The sequence below is a fragment of the Lepisosteus oculatus genome, chromosome 2 (assembly GCF_040954835.1).
Source record: "Lepisosteus oculatus isolate fLepOcu1 chromosome 2, fLepOcu1.hap2, whole genome shotgun sequence".
NCBI classification, from domain to species: Eukaryota; Metazoa; Chordata; class Actinopteri; order Semionotiformes; family Lepisosteidae; genus Lepisosteus; species Lepisosteus oculatus.
Window position 1 is genome coordinate 65,089,643 of NC_090697.1, and position 15,905 is coordinate 65,105,547.

A 15,905-nucleotide genomic window follows, 5' to 3' on the forward strand; every position below is an offset into this window, starting at 1 on the left:
CGCAGAAATACGCAGCTGTACAGGGGTGGAAGAGCGACGTTAAGTGTACGTTATATTGGAGGGGATGTGTTTGGTCTGCGGGGATACTTGACGACATTGCTGGAAGTCTTACCGGCTCTTTCTCTCTCTTTCTCTCTCACTTGCTCCTGTACCGCATCTCTGCCTTCTTCCTGGCTCACGCCCTCACCACGTGGGCTTTTCATCAGTACGCAGCGAAAAAAAAAATCAATTAGCCAGCGAAGAGCCCATTCTTGCCCTGTTAGCGAATATGCCTGGGATATAAAAGGGCACGGCGGCAGAGCAGACGGTGCTGTGGCAGCCGCACACATTCACAATCACACACACTACCCTTCATCCCACACACCTCTTCCCGGTCTTCCAGGATGAGTTATACGCTGGAAACGATAGGGAGCCCCTCTTATAGGAGGGTTATGGACACCAGGACTACCTACAGCCGCACCAGCGCCTCCCCATCCAGCGGCTACCGATCCCAGTCCTGGTCCAGGGCGAGCCCGGGCACCTCGCTTACCGCCTCCTACAAGCGGACCTCCAACCTGGCCGTTCCCAGGGCATACAGCTCCACGGTCCTCAGCTCTTCCGACAGCCTCGACTTCAGCCAGTCCTCCGTGCTCAATGGGGACTACAAGCGCTCCAACGAGAAGGAGCAGCTGCAGGGGCTCAACGACCGCTTCGCCGGCTACATCGACAAAGTGCACTTCTTGGAGCAGCAGAACAAGGAGATCGAGGCCGAGATCCAGGCGCTGCGGCAGAAACAGGTGACCCACTCCCAGCTCGGCGATGCCTACGACCAGGAACTGCGGGAGCTGCGCTCCACGCTGGAGCAGATCAACCACGAGAAGGCGCAGATCCAGCTAGACACGGACCACATCGAGGAAGACCTGCAGAGGATGAAGGAGAGGTACGACGAGGAAGCCCGCATCCGGGACGAGACGGAAGGCGCTATCCGGGCGTTGAAGAAGGACATCGAGGACTCTTCGCTGGTCAAGGTGGAGCTGGACAAAAAGGTCCAGTCGCTGCAGGACGAGGTGGCTTTCTTGCGCAATAACCACGAGGAAGAGGTGGGCGACCTTCTCGCTCAGGTGCAGGCGTCGCAGGTCACGGTGGAGAGGAAAGACTACCAGAAGACCGACATCACGGCCGCGCTCCGGGAGATCCGCCAGCAGCTGGAGGGCCACTCGTCCAAGAACCTGCAGCAGGCGGAGGACTGGTTCAAGTGCCGCTACGCGAAACTCACCGAGGCGGCGGAACAGAACAAAGATGCCATCAAGTCAGCCCGGGAGGAAATCGCCGAGTACAGGCGCCAGCTGCAGTCCAAGAGCATCGAGCTGGAGTCGGTGAGGGGCACCAAGGAGTCGCTGGAGAGGCAGCTCAACGACATCGAGGAGCGCCACAACAACGACCTGACCAGTTATCAGGTGGGTGAACCCGGTACTCCCGCAGTTCAGAGCGGCGCATAGCCCTGACAGCACCCCTTCCTGCTCGGGGCTGATGTAGAACTACGATGCGATGCTTTTTTGTGCTCTGGGGCAAAAATTCTCTCCCTGTCTATAGCTCGAAAACAAACTCCACTTGGTTCCGAAACTTTGTAGTATAGTAAGAACGCTTGCAAGTATAGTAACCTCGCTTGCAAGTAACTAAAAACCTGCAGAAATGGATTGGAAGCATCGTTTTGCTCTCGAGCAAAACGCTAAATCTCCCCCTGACCACCTCGACCGCCCGCTCGGCTTATTTCTTAGTAAAAGGGCTTTCTGATTTAGCCATGTCCCTTTGAACTCGCCAGAACTTTCTTTTTATTTTACGCACGTCATATGTATTTTGACATGTAAGCCTGAGACGCGAGTCTAGAGAGCAGAGAAACTTCGCAATGTAATTGAGTGACTAAATTTACAGGAAAGTAAACTGAGAGATTCGGTGAGGTTTCATTAGATTATATCGGATGGGACAGGATTCAGGTCTTCATTTTGGTGTCTTTATTATTATTATTATTATACCCACTTGTGAAATAAATGACCTTGCGTTAGTTACTATTTTCTCAAGACAAACCTCTTAAAACAAGAGTTGTACCTTTGAAAGACGGAAAAAGCGCTGCTTTGCATATTTTGCTGGACCTGAATCAAGCTGCATTCTGCTGAGTCAGCTCTCCGTTACCGCAGATCGATAGCACATTAACTTTCTTCTTGCGTATGCCCAGACAGGAAACAGTTACTACGGTTGGCGGCTCTCTCTCTGTTACACTAATAATTCCCCCATATTCAATCCGTAGACATGATTACTTTTTACATGTGCTTTTCCAACATAGCGGGGCAGAATAAGCACAGGTACAGGAGAAATCGTAAACCGCTGTCTTAACCATTAAATTGTGAGATCGTTGTTAAATCTAGGAAGAAGTCTGTAACGCAGACGTTTCTCGCTGGAACCTGTCTGGGTAACAGTGAAAGCAAAGTTCCGCATCACTGTCGGTGTGTGACTTTCGTTCAAGTGTAAAAGCAGTACTTTGTGTATTGGTGACAGTGTTTATTTCAAGCGATTATGTTAAAGGTTTAAAGAAAAGATCAAAGAGCCCCGCTAGCTGAAGCAGCGAAGCCGAAAACATTCTCCATCTCTCAGCGCTTCCTCCTCTCTTCCGTTTTTAGGAGACAATCCATCAGCTGGATAACGAGCTGAAGGGGACGAAGTGGGAGATGGCCCGTCACCTGAGGGAATACCAAGACCTCCTCAACGTCAAGATGGCCCTGGACATCGAGATTGCAGCATACAGGTATCCGTGACGCGCCGACTGCTGCCTTGAATATTAATACCACTGCAGAGGTAAACCCGAAGCCCTCAGCAAGCTGCGACAGCAGCAAAAACGCCACTGAAAGCGCGCTGCGCGCAGGCGCAGTGCTCCCCCACGTTAGGTAGGGTTCTGACTTTGGGATCTTCTGCAGTAATGCCCTTACTGCGGACGTTTTCAAAATAAGACTTAAATCCTGTAAAGTCGTATACTACGGTAGTAGCAATCTCAGTCCCAATTGTTATTTTGTTCCTGTTTTCGTTGGGGGAAAAAAACTGGATAGGAGAGGAACGTCATAGGTTTTCCAGAAAGTATCGAAACGAGTGGTGATGCCGTTTTTTTGTCCGGATTGAGACTTTTATTCGGCATCTAATGAGGAACAGCGTTATGGCGAACAGTTACAAATTGATTTATCAAGGTAAAGTTTTAAAACAAATCGCCAGTACCGGATATAACTATTAACATGTAAGCAACGTAAAATATCAGTGTAGTAGGATTTGGGGATATAGAGAGCTACAAAACAGAATTATATTTTTAAGGCTTGTTCTTAAAACTGGATGCTTCCTTTCATGACTCCTGGGTAATACTGGGAGATTTATACGGGACGCTTCTTAAGAAAGATTTTTAATAACTCCACTAGCGACCACGAGGATAGAGAGTCAGTTTGAATAATAATACCATTTCAAAAAAATCTGTCGGAATCAAGTCTCTGAGGGGTTGGGGTGGGGGGGTGGAAGTAACTAAAATGATTCACATTGCAAGATGTTCCGTTTGGGAATGACACTAGCAGAGAATGACGCATTGAAGGGATTAAATTAAAGCATATTGCGATATTTTTATGAATGGATTATCAAAACCATTCAGTGCCATTGTCTCACTCTTAGCTCATTATTAGTCAAGGTCTGACAGAAATATAGGTCCGAGAACTGCAGGTGTTAAGTGTCTGTCAGTACTGCGTGTGCAGGCTGAGGCTGAACTAAGTGGAAAAGTACTGCAGTGCGAATTCTCTCAGCTGAGGTGAATTTGCACGTCTGCAGTGCTATTCTGTCTGCCAGCTGCCCTGCACAGTGCTTCATCAGAGGCATCAGTGACGGTGGGGCACCTCCTGCACCAAGCCCTGCTACTGCTACGTCATAACAACAGCTTTCCATTTGAACAGAATTTAAAACGTTTTAGGGAAAGTGGAATAAAAACAAGCCCACTGCATTTTTATAAGTTATGGCATGGTTTGTAAATATACCGCATAGCAGAAAGTTAAAAAAAACACTCCTGCCTGTCGGTCCTGTAGAGATTGTTGACAACAAGCAAGGCAAAAAAGGCTAGGTCAAGTGGCTTGCTTAATGTCTGCTGATTTCATAAGCAATATTGTAATGTGTCAGCTGCATAATGGGTTCACCATTTCTTTTAGTGCAACAGGGAGACCTCAGTGTTGCAAACTTTGCATCATGTCAATGTCGGTTTTGGCTGATGTGTTTTTTTTTTTTTGGAGCAGGACACTGAATTAACAAATCTCCCATCTGTTCTTGGGCTCTCTCCTTCAGGTGGAAGCACTGTTCCAAGTGCTGCAGTCATTGTAGAGGTATAGGTCACACCCTTGCCTCTGTTTGCCTGTGGATAAGAGCATCTAGTGAATGGGCTAATTATTGCAGTAAACTAATGGTATATGGGCATAGCTGAGATAGTTTTTAATTAAAGCACCAACAAACAGATAACTGCTCCTAGAACCAACAAGAGTGGACAGGAACCCTGAGTTCCTTTCTACTGCTCACCCAAGGGTGGTGAAGTGTTTGACATTCCAATCCACTTCACTATGGCTGTTCAGTAAATGCAGCTTCTGGGTGGCTGAACGGAATTCCATATAAGCTAATCAAACAGTTTGGACTGGAATGTGGTGTGCTCTGCTCCACAGACTCATGCAGTGAGGCATGCATGTGCTGTAACTGCTCAGAGGGGGGAGAGTGGGCCCAGGGCCATAACACTGTATACTGGTCACCATTTAGCAGCACACATTAACAACCAAACATGAGAAGAGGGACATAACATGACTTTGTGCCTTGGATAAGTCTGTGGCTTAATGGAACCCAATAGGGTGACTTTCAAAGATTTTTAGTCCAGTTGACCACTTGTCCTACGAACTAAACTATGGTTCAGGATTACATGTGATGTTCTTTATCTTTCGATAGACACAGAAAGGAAAGATATAGACAGATATAGTCATGGAGAATTGAGAGACAGTTCTGCTCGAACCACAAGCTTTGAAAGCCACTTGATTTAATGTATCAGATTGGGATGTCATTCTCAGGCAACCAAAACTCTCTGGAGAGAACAGTAACTCCAACGCCCAAGAGATTCAGAGACTCCACCTCTGATGTGTGTTGCGGGTCAAATGTAACTTCAAGATGATGTTGATGCATATTGCAAGATGCAAGATGCTCTGCAAGATGCATATTGACTTTCAGAGGAAGAGGGTGATATATAGACGTTCTGTAAGATCAGCTTCATGCTTCTCTGCTTCTGTTTCTCTCTCTCATTCGACAGGAAGCTCCTGGAAGGGGAAGAGACACGGTTCAGCTCATTCTCAGGCAGCATCACTGGCCCCTCATTCCCATACCGCCAGCCTGTTGCCCCAGCCAAGGCCCCCAAGGCCAAAGCAGAGCCCCCCAAGCTGAAGGTGCAGCATAAGTTCGTGGAGGAAATCATTGAGGAGACCAAGGTGGAAGACGAGAAGGCTGAAATGGACGATGCCCTAGCCGCCGTGGCCGAAGAGCTGGCGGCTGACCTGGGGGAGGCAGAGGAAGCAGAGGAGGCAGCTGCTGAGGAGGAGGAAGAGGAGGAGGTGAAGGAGGAGGGAGAGGCGGAGGGTGAGGCCGCGGAGGAAGAGGTGGTGGCCGCCAGCAAGGCCGAAGTGAGTGCAGCCGCTCCTGAGGAGGAAGAGGCTGAGGAGGAAGGAGAGGAGAAGGAGGGAGAGGAGGCTGAGGAAGGGGAGGCTGAGGAGGGCAAAGAAGCTGAGGAGGAGGGAGAGGAGGCAGAGGCAAAGGAGGGAGAGGAAGAGGAGGGAGAAGCTGAGGCGGAGGAGGAGAAGGAGGCCGAGGCAGCAGAGGGAGAAGAGGCAGAACAGGCCGAGGAAGGAGCTGAGAGCCCCCAGGCTTCAAAACCAGAGCCCGAGAAAGAGGAAGAGGCAGAGGAAGAGAAAAAGGAAAGCGCAGGCAAGGAGGAGGAGGGAGAAGCAGACGAGGCCCAGAAGGAAGAAGAGAAAGAGGAAGCAGCAGCCAAGGATGAGAAAGTGTCTAAGGAGGAAGAGGAGGAGGCTGGCGACAAGGCAGAGGAAAAGCAGGAGGAAGGAGGAGAGGGGGAGGAAGAGGAGGAGAAAGAGGAGGCCCAAGCCGAAGAGGCAGTGTCCAAGACTGACGCCGCAAAGACAGGGGCCGAGAAAGAGGAAGAGAAGGAGGAGCCCGAGGGCGAAGGAGAAGAGGTGGGGACGGAGGATACTGCTGTGAACGGAGACGTGGAGCAGAAAGGAGACGAAAAGGAGGAAGAGGAGAAGGAGAGCAAGGAGGTGATCACCAACGGTGTGGAGGAGAGCCCCACCAAGGATGAGCCTAGCCAGAAGGTGGTGATCACCAAGACGGTGGAAACCATCACCACAGGGGAGGACGGCGCCAAGCACATCACCAAATCCGTCACGGTCACCCAGACAGTGGAGGAAGTGGAGGAGGTGCTGCAGGAGAAGCTCGTCTCCACCAAGAAGGTGGAGAAGGTCACCTCCCAGTCGGTGAAGGAGGTGACGGAAACCGAGTGAAGCCGACGACAAGACACCCACCTGATCTTTCAAACTGAAGGAGGCAAGTCCTGACGACTTGTTTTCACACAACTAAAAACCGATGAAACAATGGAGATTCACTGCAAAATAGAAATTATAATACTGTAAAAATAAAAAGCATAGAGAAAGCCATATGATACGACAGCTATTAAAACTGCATGTGAGTGAGCTTTAAATGAGCTTTTCGGCAGGTTCTCTTGTATGGGTGGGAGGGAGGGGGGAGGGAGGGCTGACCGGCTCTAATTCATTTTCGTGCAATCGACGGGAGGGGGTGGGCGACTGCATGCGTGCACACAGAAGTACGCCCTCTACAGAGCGGGGGAAGGAGCCACTTCACCTATTAATATACATACAGTAACCTACGGAGTGCATGAGGGAAACAGAATCGCGTCTGGAAAAGAAAAAAAAAACAGGGAATTATTATCGGGGGGGGCAGTGGAGGAGCGTTTAAAGAAGTATTATGCAAAGATTCAACTGAGCCAAAAAAATAATAATACACAGAAACTACAAAATGAAAATTACACTAATAACGATATAAAACAAAAACTTCTAGCCTTAAAATGCTATATGTCGATGTTTATTATGTTTACCTCGAGAGTGCAATTACAAACTATATAATTATACACGTGCATCAGATGGACTTTTGTTCAAGAACCAACATGTTTGGGGGTGCATTGACGTGCCTCCTGTCGCTGACTCATGTAAAACTTTTCAGCAGCAACTGCTCAATAAAGGTCATACTGAAATCTTTGTTCTTGTCAATGCTGGTCTCATTCCTGGGTCATTTCGTGGGTTGGGGAAACGGCCCGTGTCTGTCTCGTCTTTTTCCTTCCCCCTGGTTGCTATGGTTAACTGTGGTGTCAGCGGTTGAATGGAAATGGGAAAGCTAAATAATTACAAAAGAAAACTAAGTGCTTGTTGACATGGAGCCCTGCAGGGAGGGGGAGGGGGGGTCCACGGAAATTTTAATTAACAATCAAGTACAAACAAGCAGACGTATATACCAACTCAAATCCATAGCATTGCTTCGGCTGTCTGCTTACGTTAAAGTCCTTATTTAAATATAGATCCCTTTCCCTTCATCTTTATTTAAGGAAAGGAAAAATAACTTGGAATGACATCAGTTGTGACCGGTCCCGGTCCTGCAGGTTAGATGTGTGATCTGTGGCATTAAGAGCTGATCTGGAAAACAAACTTGCGCAGATACCAGGCCCTCCCTGCCATAGCGACTGTTTTCCCCGAGCGGCAAGAGTTTCAGCACCACAGCTCAGGACAGCTCCCCACGCCAGTGTCGATCAGGATACACCACAACAAAACACGGTATCATTGTCTTCGCCGTCAGACATTTTCCTTTTTTTTCTTCTTTTTAACGTGACCAAACCTCGCATGCTGTCCTGTTACGGGTTTCCTCGAGCTGCCCAGAATACAACTTTGTGTGTGCAAGAGCGACGTGGGTGGGGACTTTAAAACACAATTCCCAAGATAATGTAGCACTGTGTATGGTTCGATTACCGCAAACAATTAGTTTGTTTTTAAACGTACTGTAACGGCACGACTTGAAAAGCGGCGATGTGTGCTGCAGAACTTATTGAAACCTTCGGCTTCAAACCTCTTTACAGCTCCCAGCTCTGCAGAACCTGAAGTAATTGAAAGAAACCAACTCAAACAGTGATGTGTGTTTGAGGGGGGAGGAGGGGAGGGGAGAGGCGGCGGAGCCCTACTTTCAAGCTCCGAAACCGAAGGCAAACGTCCGCTTCTTCATTTGAACGCCCTGGCTCCCTGAAGTCGGAGGTCCTCATTCGGGGGTCGATGCTGTGTTATAGGAGAGGCGGTGGCGATCGATCACCACCATTTGCCTTTCTATCGAACGGCTGAGGACCCTGGCGCACCAATGCAAAGGTTTTCAAAGGGTCGAAGGGTCAGTGAAGCAAAGCGTCACTCTGCTCCCTGTGGTACCCCGTGCAAAAAAAAACAGTGCCACGTCTGACGGGTCACAAATCGGGAGTCTGGAGTGCATTTTAGCTAGGACGTATTAAAAAAGACGTAAGAGTAAACCACTCAATGCGCATTTTTACTGATTTGGGTCCTTCGGGGAGCACAATTACCACCCGTACAAAGCGATTCAGTTTTAAATTGTTAAAAGAAAGGTATATTCACACAAATCCGTGAACTGTTCTTGTCCTCTTGACAAAATTCAAATAACCGGTACGTTACTTTTTGGTGAAGAACTTCATCATTTTCAGATTCACGGTCAGAAATGGGCTTTGCGTTTATCAGACGAAGTTTAGAATAACAGAGAAAAATAAATGCATGTAATGGTGCCAGAAGGTTAGCCCAGCAATTATTATAGGCTTGTCGTTATTACGAATGGATCCTGGGTCACACAGCGACAAACTGGCCTGAACGGGGGATGAACTGGCGTTGCTGCGCAGAGGAAACGAGGCAGTTATCTCATCGATCTGTTCACCTTATCGATCACTCTCCGCCGCTCAGGACAAACGACACGAAGGCGAACAGCAATGTCGATATCCCTAGTACCAACACACAAGAGCTGGGCTGCTAAAATACTCTCGGGTTTTTTTTAAAGGTGAGCTTTGCTTGAAGGTCAATTATAATCATCATCATGATTACAATCATACTACTACTAATAATAAACCCTTCTCACATTTATACTGCGCTTTTGAATCCAAAGGATCACATAATGTTTTACCCACATGATTTACACCAGTTCACCACCCGACCTTGAGAGACTGCTCCTTCAATCCATTTCTTTTGTAACCTCGGGAAAGCCTGAATGTTCAAGCCCAGAGTGGAATTCTTCTGAACAGTGCCCCGGGGTCTTTAACGACCAAGGAGCCGGGAGCTCAATTTAACGTCTCAGCCACAAGTGGCGGCACCTCCTACAGTACAATGTCCCCGGTGACCATACTGGTCCTGATGGAAGAGCGCCCCCTACCGGTCCACTTACAGGAGCGACTTCCTTTTCTTTGGAAGTCTTCCGTCTCGGTAAAAAATATAAGTTTACATTTTAAGCCACATTTGGCCAAACGTTAACTATTCGCGTTAAATCAACTTTTGCTCTGTTTAAATTATTATAGCTAAAAACTTTGTGAACTAATTCAAGTTTGGTATGTTATACAGCATAGATGAATTCTTCTAAAAATTAAATCACACTGTGATCAAATGTATTTAATATCATTCAGTGAATAACGTTGCAAGCGGACAGATCGCAAAGTGCCGATTAATTATAGCTGACAGAACTAACTGTTCTTTGATTCTTTGTAAACATTCTGTATTATTTTTGTCATTATTCCCTGACAGACTTTCAAGTAATTCTCCCTGTCTCTGTGCACTAATTTGTGCTCGATCGATAATTTCACGCATGTAGGTTCGTTGCAGTGACGTATTTTACTTACAGCACGGCATTTTTTCTACGATATCGGTAGCGTTATTATTTAAAAACACAAGATTTAACAAAAGCATAAATTAACCGATTATATAATTTAGGGATTGTTTTCTCTCTCCTCTGCTCAAGTCATGAATTTTAATATTTTATTCCAGTTTGTAACTACAGCACCTACTGTAGCTACATTATCTGCGTTATTCGTCAATTTCAACACCAGCTGCGCCTGTACAATTATTGAACTACTAGCTCCACGTACTGATTGTCTCTTAATTTGATTTTGGGCTAAATTGAGCTAACTCGCTTTCAGAGCAGTAATCTTGCAAAGGTTTGTTGATGTAAATCGAGGCCAAAGAGGCAGCTGAAAACAATTTACGTTCACAATACAGTGTTCTAAACCAAAAAGTAGTGGGTGGAATTTGATATGAATTCTTCACTGCCGTGAAAAACAAAAGTTGTTTTTTTTTTAACAAAAGTGAACTCGGACTAAGAGACCAACTCATAAAACTCCTTCTGTTTGTGATGTGCGGGTGGACTCACAACCGCGGGTCGGCCGGGCTCGGGTTTTAAAAAGAAAGATTTTAGATCTGGTCAGGCGGGTGCGGGTTAATGTCTTACAACCGCGGGCGGGTGCGGGTAAAAAAAAAACCGACCCCCGCAACACTACTTTCCGTCATCAGAAATAACTCCGGAGCTTAAACACGAAAGGCTTGATGGCTTGATGGCCTTTAGGGCTCTAGTACAAAAATACAACACTTAAACGCTCCTGTGAGCCGATCTTAACAGGCGCCCCAAACTGAAGTCATACCCAGGACCCAAGAATCACACTGCTCTTGCTACGCCAACCATCACACGCCCTCGCGTCAGATTTTTATGAGTACATTTTGCTTTTCAATGGCCAGTGTGGCTTATACAATTTACCGGGTGTGCATATGTCATGACCACACGAAATGTCTCAACTCTTGTTGTCGCTTCCGTAGGCAGAATCGACAGTCCGGCCGATCTGCAGTAGCGCGGCAATTCAATTCTATCTGGAAAGTGAGATTGGAGGCAAAGGTCAGCCATAGAACGTCTACCACAGGGATCGAGGCCACATTAAGACGTCGGGGAAACATATCGAGTTCGTGTGAATTCACCGCCACACTAAAGCTCTCATTATTGACCCCCTCATCTCCTTAACCTTTGCTCTCGCGGCAGCAATCTCGTTAAAGAATGAATTTCAGAAGAAAATACCGTTATTTCTCTGACAGCTTAGTCCGAGCTTGAACGCAGAGCCTTTTTTAAAGGAATCGATTATCGTCTGCCTAATGGTCAGGCCGAAGTCAACTTAACCTAAATTCATTTTTCAATCTCACACGTCAGGAGATGGTGAAACGCAGATTTTATCATGAGAATCCATCAATATTTTGTTGTCAGTGTAGTGGTGTGGGCTAGCAGAAATAAATATGAATGACTTACAGTATTTATTTCGAGAACGGAGATACACCCAAGCCGCATTGCTTGAGTGCAGTATTCTGCACTATAAGAGTGAACTTGCCAACAAACATTTATCGTGCTTGCTTTGAGCCTTGTGTCGTGAAAAGCGTTTTAAAAAAACGTTTTGGTTGACACTGCAGTGGCCGTGGAACCAACGCTCTCCGTTGTTTTCCGCAAATTAAGATTAGCATTGTGTACAGTATACAGGTACAGGATTTACTGTACCTCCTCACAAGCATACTGTACAGTAACTAAATGGCAAGCAGTATGTGTAAAACAAATGTGTGTTAAATGGTTTGATTACAAAGCCCAGTAGGACTAGCCCAAAAACCCGACAGTAGAATAAAGATAATTCTCCTGAGCACAAAAAAATGGACAAGAACAAATTATTCACTGTTTTATTTACATATTTGAGCTTATTGCACTTTTTCAAGAGCAGCACGGTAGTACAATGGTTACCTTTGCTGCCTCCTAACACCGGCTTTTTGAATTCAATTCCGGCCCTGAGGTGCTATCTGTTGGGATTTTGTGTGTCTTCTGGTTTCCACCCACAGTAAAACCATACTAGTGCGTTGATTGGCTTTTGGACAAATCAGCCCTGGTGTGAGTATGTGTACGATGTGCGACGAACTGGCGTCCTGTCCAGGGGTACCCCGCTTTTCACCTGTTGCTTGCCGGAATAGTCTCCGGCGACACTGAACTGGAAGATGGGAAGATGGATGGATTTATTTTCCGAGAACAGAGATGCAAAACTCAAAGCCTTGTTCCAATTGTTTGCGGGGTTTCCAAAATCTTGGCTGTGTGAAGATGCCTGTATAACTCGCGGTCAAGTCTTTCTGACTACAGCCTGCCCAGCAGTTTACGTTTGGGCGTTCAATTAGGACTGTCTCTTCCCGACTGTGCCCTGCGGGATCAGGGAACGTCACGACCAAAGTGTGCACTGACCGGTTTTAAAGAGGGTTAAATTATTCAGCATCTAAAAAAGACGAATCAAGCGAGTGCGTCTACAACCTCCCCGAGCCCGAGAAAAAAAATGTGTTTGGAAAAGTTCGGGGTCTGAACAGACCCGTTTAAAACAAAGCTTGCAGCTTCCCAATAAGCTGCAAAAAAGAAATGTAAACGCGCTGTCGTAACCCAAATCCCATGGAATAAGTTCCCCAAGTGGCATAATTGCTATGTATTCTGCAGCGTAATGCAGAGGCTAGCTAATGGTTTAATAAAGAGGGGGCCGGTAGAAGCGTCATTAAGATTTAAAGAATGCAGTAATGCACCACGAGGAGACTGCAGTGCCTGTTTTTTTTTTTTTGCGCTATTGCCTCACTCTGGTGGATCAATAAAATTTACAATGCAGCATTCCAGTCTGAGCGCTCCGAGGAGCAAGTTGGAACACGACGCTGTCTTAAAGTGAAGCTCTTTATAGTTGCTGGTAACCGCAGTCTATGGCCAGGGTATACACGCTTAGCAGGGTCTGTAACAAGAGCTGCTGCCACCGAATCTAATCAGAGCCGGACAACTAAGCTCTGTTAAACACTAAATACTGCAGTGCAAGGTCGCTTTGGGTTACGGGTGCACTGCTTTGAACTGATGAGGCAGTGCTCAGCGGATTGAACACATGGCTCGCTTGTGCCTTAAGAATTTTTTTTTTCCAAAGCGCGCAGTCTTCGGAGAGACTTAACTCGGTTTGTAAATGCACAAGTAGCCAGCTGTAACTATTAAAAACGCCAACTTTTACCCCTAACCGTAGGAGTCCATATAGGAAATGGGATGTTTTGTGCTCAAAATTGTTTTTAGTCAGAGAGCTACCTACTGTAACCATTTTAATTAAAAAAGGCAGGAAAACGCTGTTCTTTCAATAAATACCACACAAAGCCAAACAACTGATATGAAAACGGTTTAAGAAACAGTGTAGAAGTTGAGGCAGATAGTAACCCAGCCGGCCCTCTGATATTGTAAGAGGAGCTACAATAGAGGAAGAAGGGAAACGGGTGGAGAAAGGAGGCGGATGAGGGATCTTAAACGGCCCCAGCTCTGACACGGCTCAGGGACAGACGCAGGCCTGCCTGCCAGAGAGGGGTACAGGACTCCAGAGACCAGGCAAAATTGAATCCGCCGCAATTACCATTATCGCCAAGGGCATGACTGGCAGACACCGTGCATTTTTAAAGATTCCAGACCCTTCGTCTGACCTTTTCTATGATATCTGTAATCACCGAAGGATGAGTGGTACAGTAAAAGGCAGCAGCTGCTGCTGTCTGCTGTAAAGGTAAATGCCCTTGCGATTGGTTCCACAAGATGCAATTTAGCACTAACTCAATTGTGCGCGTGTTACTGAGAGCTGGCTGCCTTCCTGCACTCAGGCTGCCCCAGAGCCGGGCAGCGCCTTCTCCCCCCTTCCCCAGGATGACAGCTCTGCAGTGGGGCAGATTTGCTGCTGACGCAGTGCTCCTGCTTTGAGACAGGGCTGTGCCCTTGCTGGCGCGTCTGTTGGCAATTTCCTGCTTTCGGCCGCGTTCCTGTTTCGGCGTGTTTGTGTGTTCCCCACGGTACGCGCGCAGGGTATTCCCCTCTCACCGTGTTTCCGTGGCTTGGCTGTGGTTGTACAGCATTTGCCGTGGGTGTCTGTACGTCTGTGGTTTCCCGAGTTCCGTATCAGGTTTCACCGTGTGTCAGTCTTCAGCACGATTTGTGTTCTCTCTTTTTTTCACGTTTGCTTTCCTTTTATACAAACGAGCGCCACAGTCAGTCTTATAATAATCGTGTCAGAGTGTGTATAGGATTGTTTCATTCACAAACACTGTTTTATAGTTCCCGGTTAGGTTCCACTCCTAACAACTGGGCCTAATGTGTTTTTTTCTTAGTTCCTCCAGGAGAAGTACTGAAGATCCCTCTGAAACCCGGCTTCGTTAGAACCGACCGTCATTTTATTTACGTCAAGCTATAAGGTGACTTCGAGCGCATTAATTATCAACTGGGAGAAACAAGCTTGTATTCTCCTGGGAAACTGTAACGGTCTCTGTTGTATAGGGCATGTCCAAACCCCGTGAAGCCCATTTAAAGCCAGTTGCGTCTGGGCAAGATAGATAATGACATATCCCCATTTCTTCTGGTCCTGGAGACGCCAGGGTCTTCTGGTTTCCAGTTCAACTGGAACTTGTTGAAACTCCCATTTTTACTTATGGAATTCGGCTCATGGAGGAGCATAAATGGCGAGAGGAGCTCCAGGAAGAGGGGAGACAGGTGTGGAAAGGAAGGGGCGGATGAGGAATCCTTAAGGCCTCCAGCTCTGATACTGCTCAGGGACAGACGCAGACATGCCTGACTTTATTATACTTTTTGCAATGTTTAATTATTACATTCCGCTCATTAAGCTTTTGAAATTGACTATTTGCTTGCACATTTAAAACATTTTCAGTCCTTAAAGAGTATAACAAGGGTAGAAATTAGCAAGAAACCTGTGCCAGATGCTGAGTTCCTAATATCCTCTTATGCAGGTTTCTTGTCTCATTGGCCTGGTTGAATCTAGACCAATAATCCCATATGGCACTAAAATCATTTATTATGAGAGTGTTTGACAGTGCCCACCTGTGCCTCCACACATGAGTTGGTAAACAATAAACAAGGCTTGGAAAGCTAAGGGGAAACAACAACTTTAACAGAGTTACTCACTAATTTTCATGGAAATGACGCACATAAAAGAGATTGTGAGATTAATCCCTGAGTGCAGAAGACTGTTAAAAAATCAATCAACATGTTCAATTAAGCATTCAATAAGCTTAACTGCTTAAGAGCTTAGCTGAAGTGAAAACCGAAAGACACAGGGGCACTCCCAGCTCAGGAGTCATATACAATTGAGTTAATTTAATAATCTGCAGAACATATTGCTGTAGGCCATGTCTGGACGGTAAGGATCTAGTGGCATTCTGGGTAAGCACCAGTGTGAGTGTAGTTACTCACGAGCCCTTCACTTTTTCACTCTGAAGTTCCAGCAAACCATTCCACCAAAAACAACTTTCCCATGATCGAGGTTGATGCTGAGGGAGAGCAGGGATCTCTTTAGCTTTGCAAAGAACTTGTTCCATTCAAAATGTTCAAAATGGATCATTCCTACAGTATGTGCACACAAAAAAAGATAATTTTTTCCAAGCTTATTGGCAGGGTAAAACCTCTTGAGGTGCATCATCTCATTTTCAAGAATAGAATACATACTGTACTGTATACAATACTTATACAAAAACAGATAAACAAATCTGAAGCAGCCACTAAACTCGTAACTGTTTGCCTCATATCCTATAATCTTATTTCCATAATACCCTGGCTAAATGTAAAATACAATGATCTTTAAAGCACATGCCCTTTCACTAAATAAGCTATTGAAAAGCATTTGCACCATTTAAGGCTTGCGTTTTTTATCA

General features: G+C 46.3%; 1 protein-coding gene across 1 annotated transcript; it reads left to right on the top strand.

The window, feature by feature from the left end:
• The first annotated feature begins 233 nt into the window (after positions 1 to 233).
• On the top strand, positions 234 to 7,364 carry LOC102683360 (neurofilament medium). Its single transcript, XM_006625600.3, has 3 exons — positions 234 to 1,436; positions 2,655 to 2,779; positions 5,333 to 7,364. Exons 1-3 carry the CDS (start codon positions 384 to 386, stop codon positions 6,591 to 6,593), a joined length of 2,439 nt encoding a protein of 812 aa, XP_006625663.2. The 5' UTR covers positions 234 to 383; the 3' UTR covers positions 6,594 to 7,364.
• The last annotated feature ends 8,541 nt before the right edge of the window (positions 7,365 to 15,905 follow it).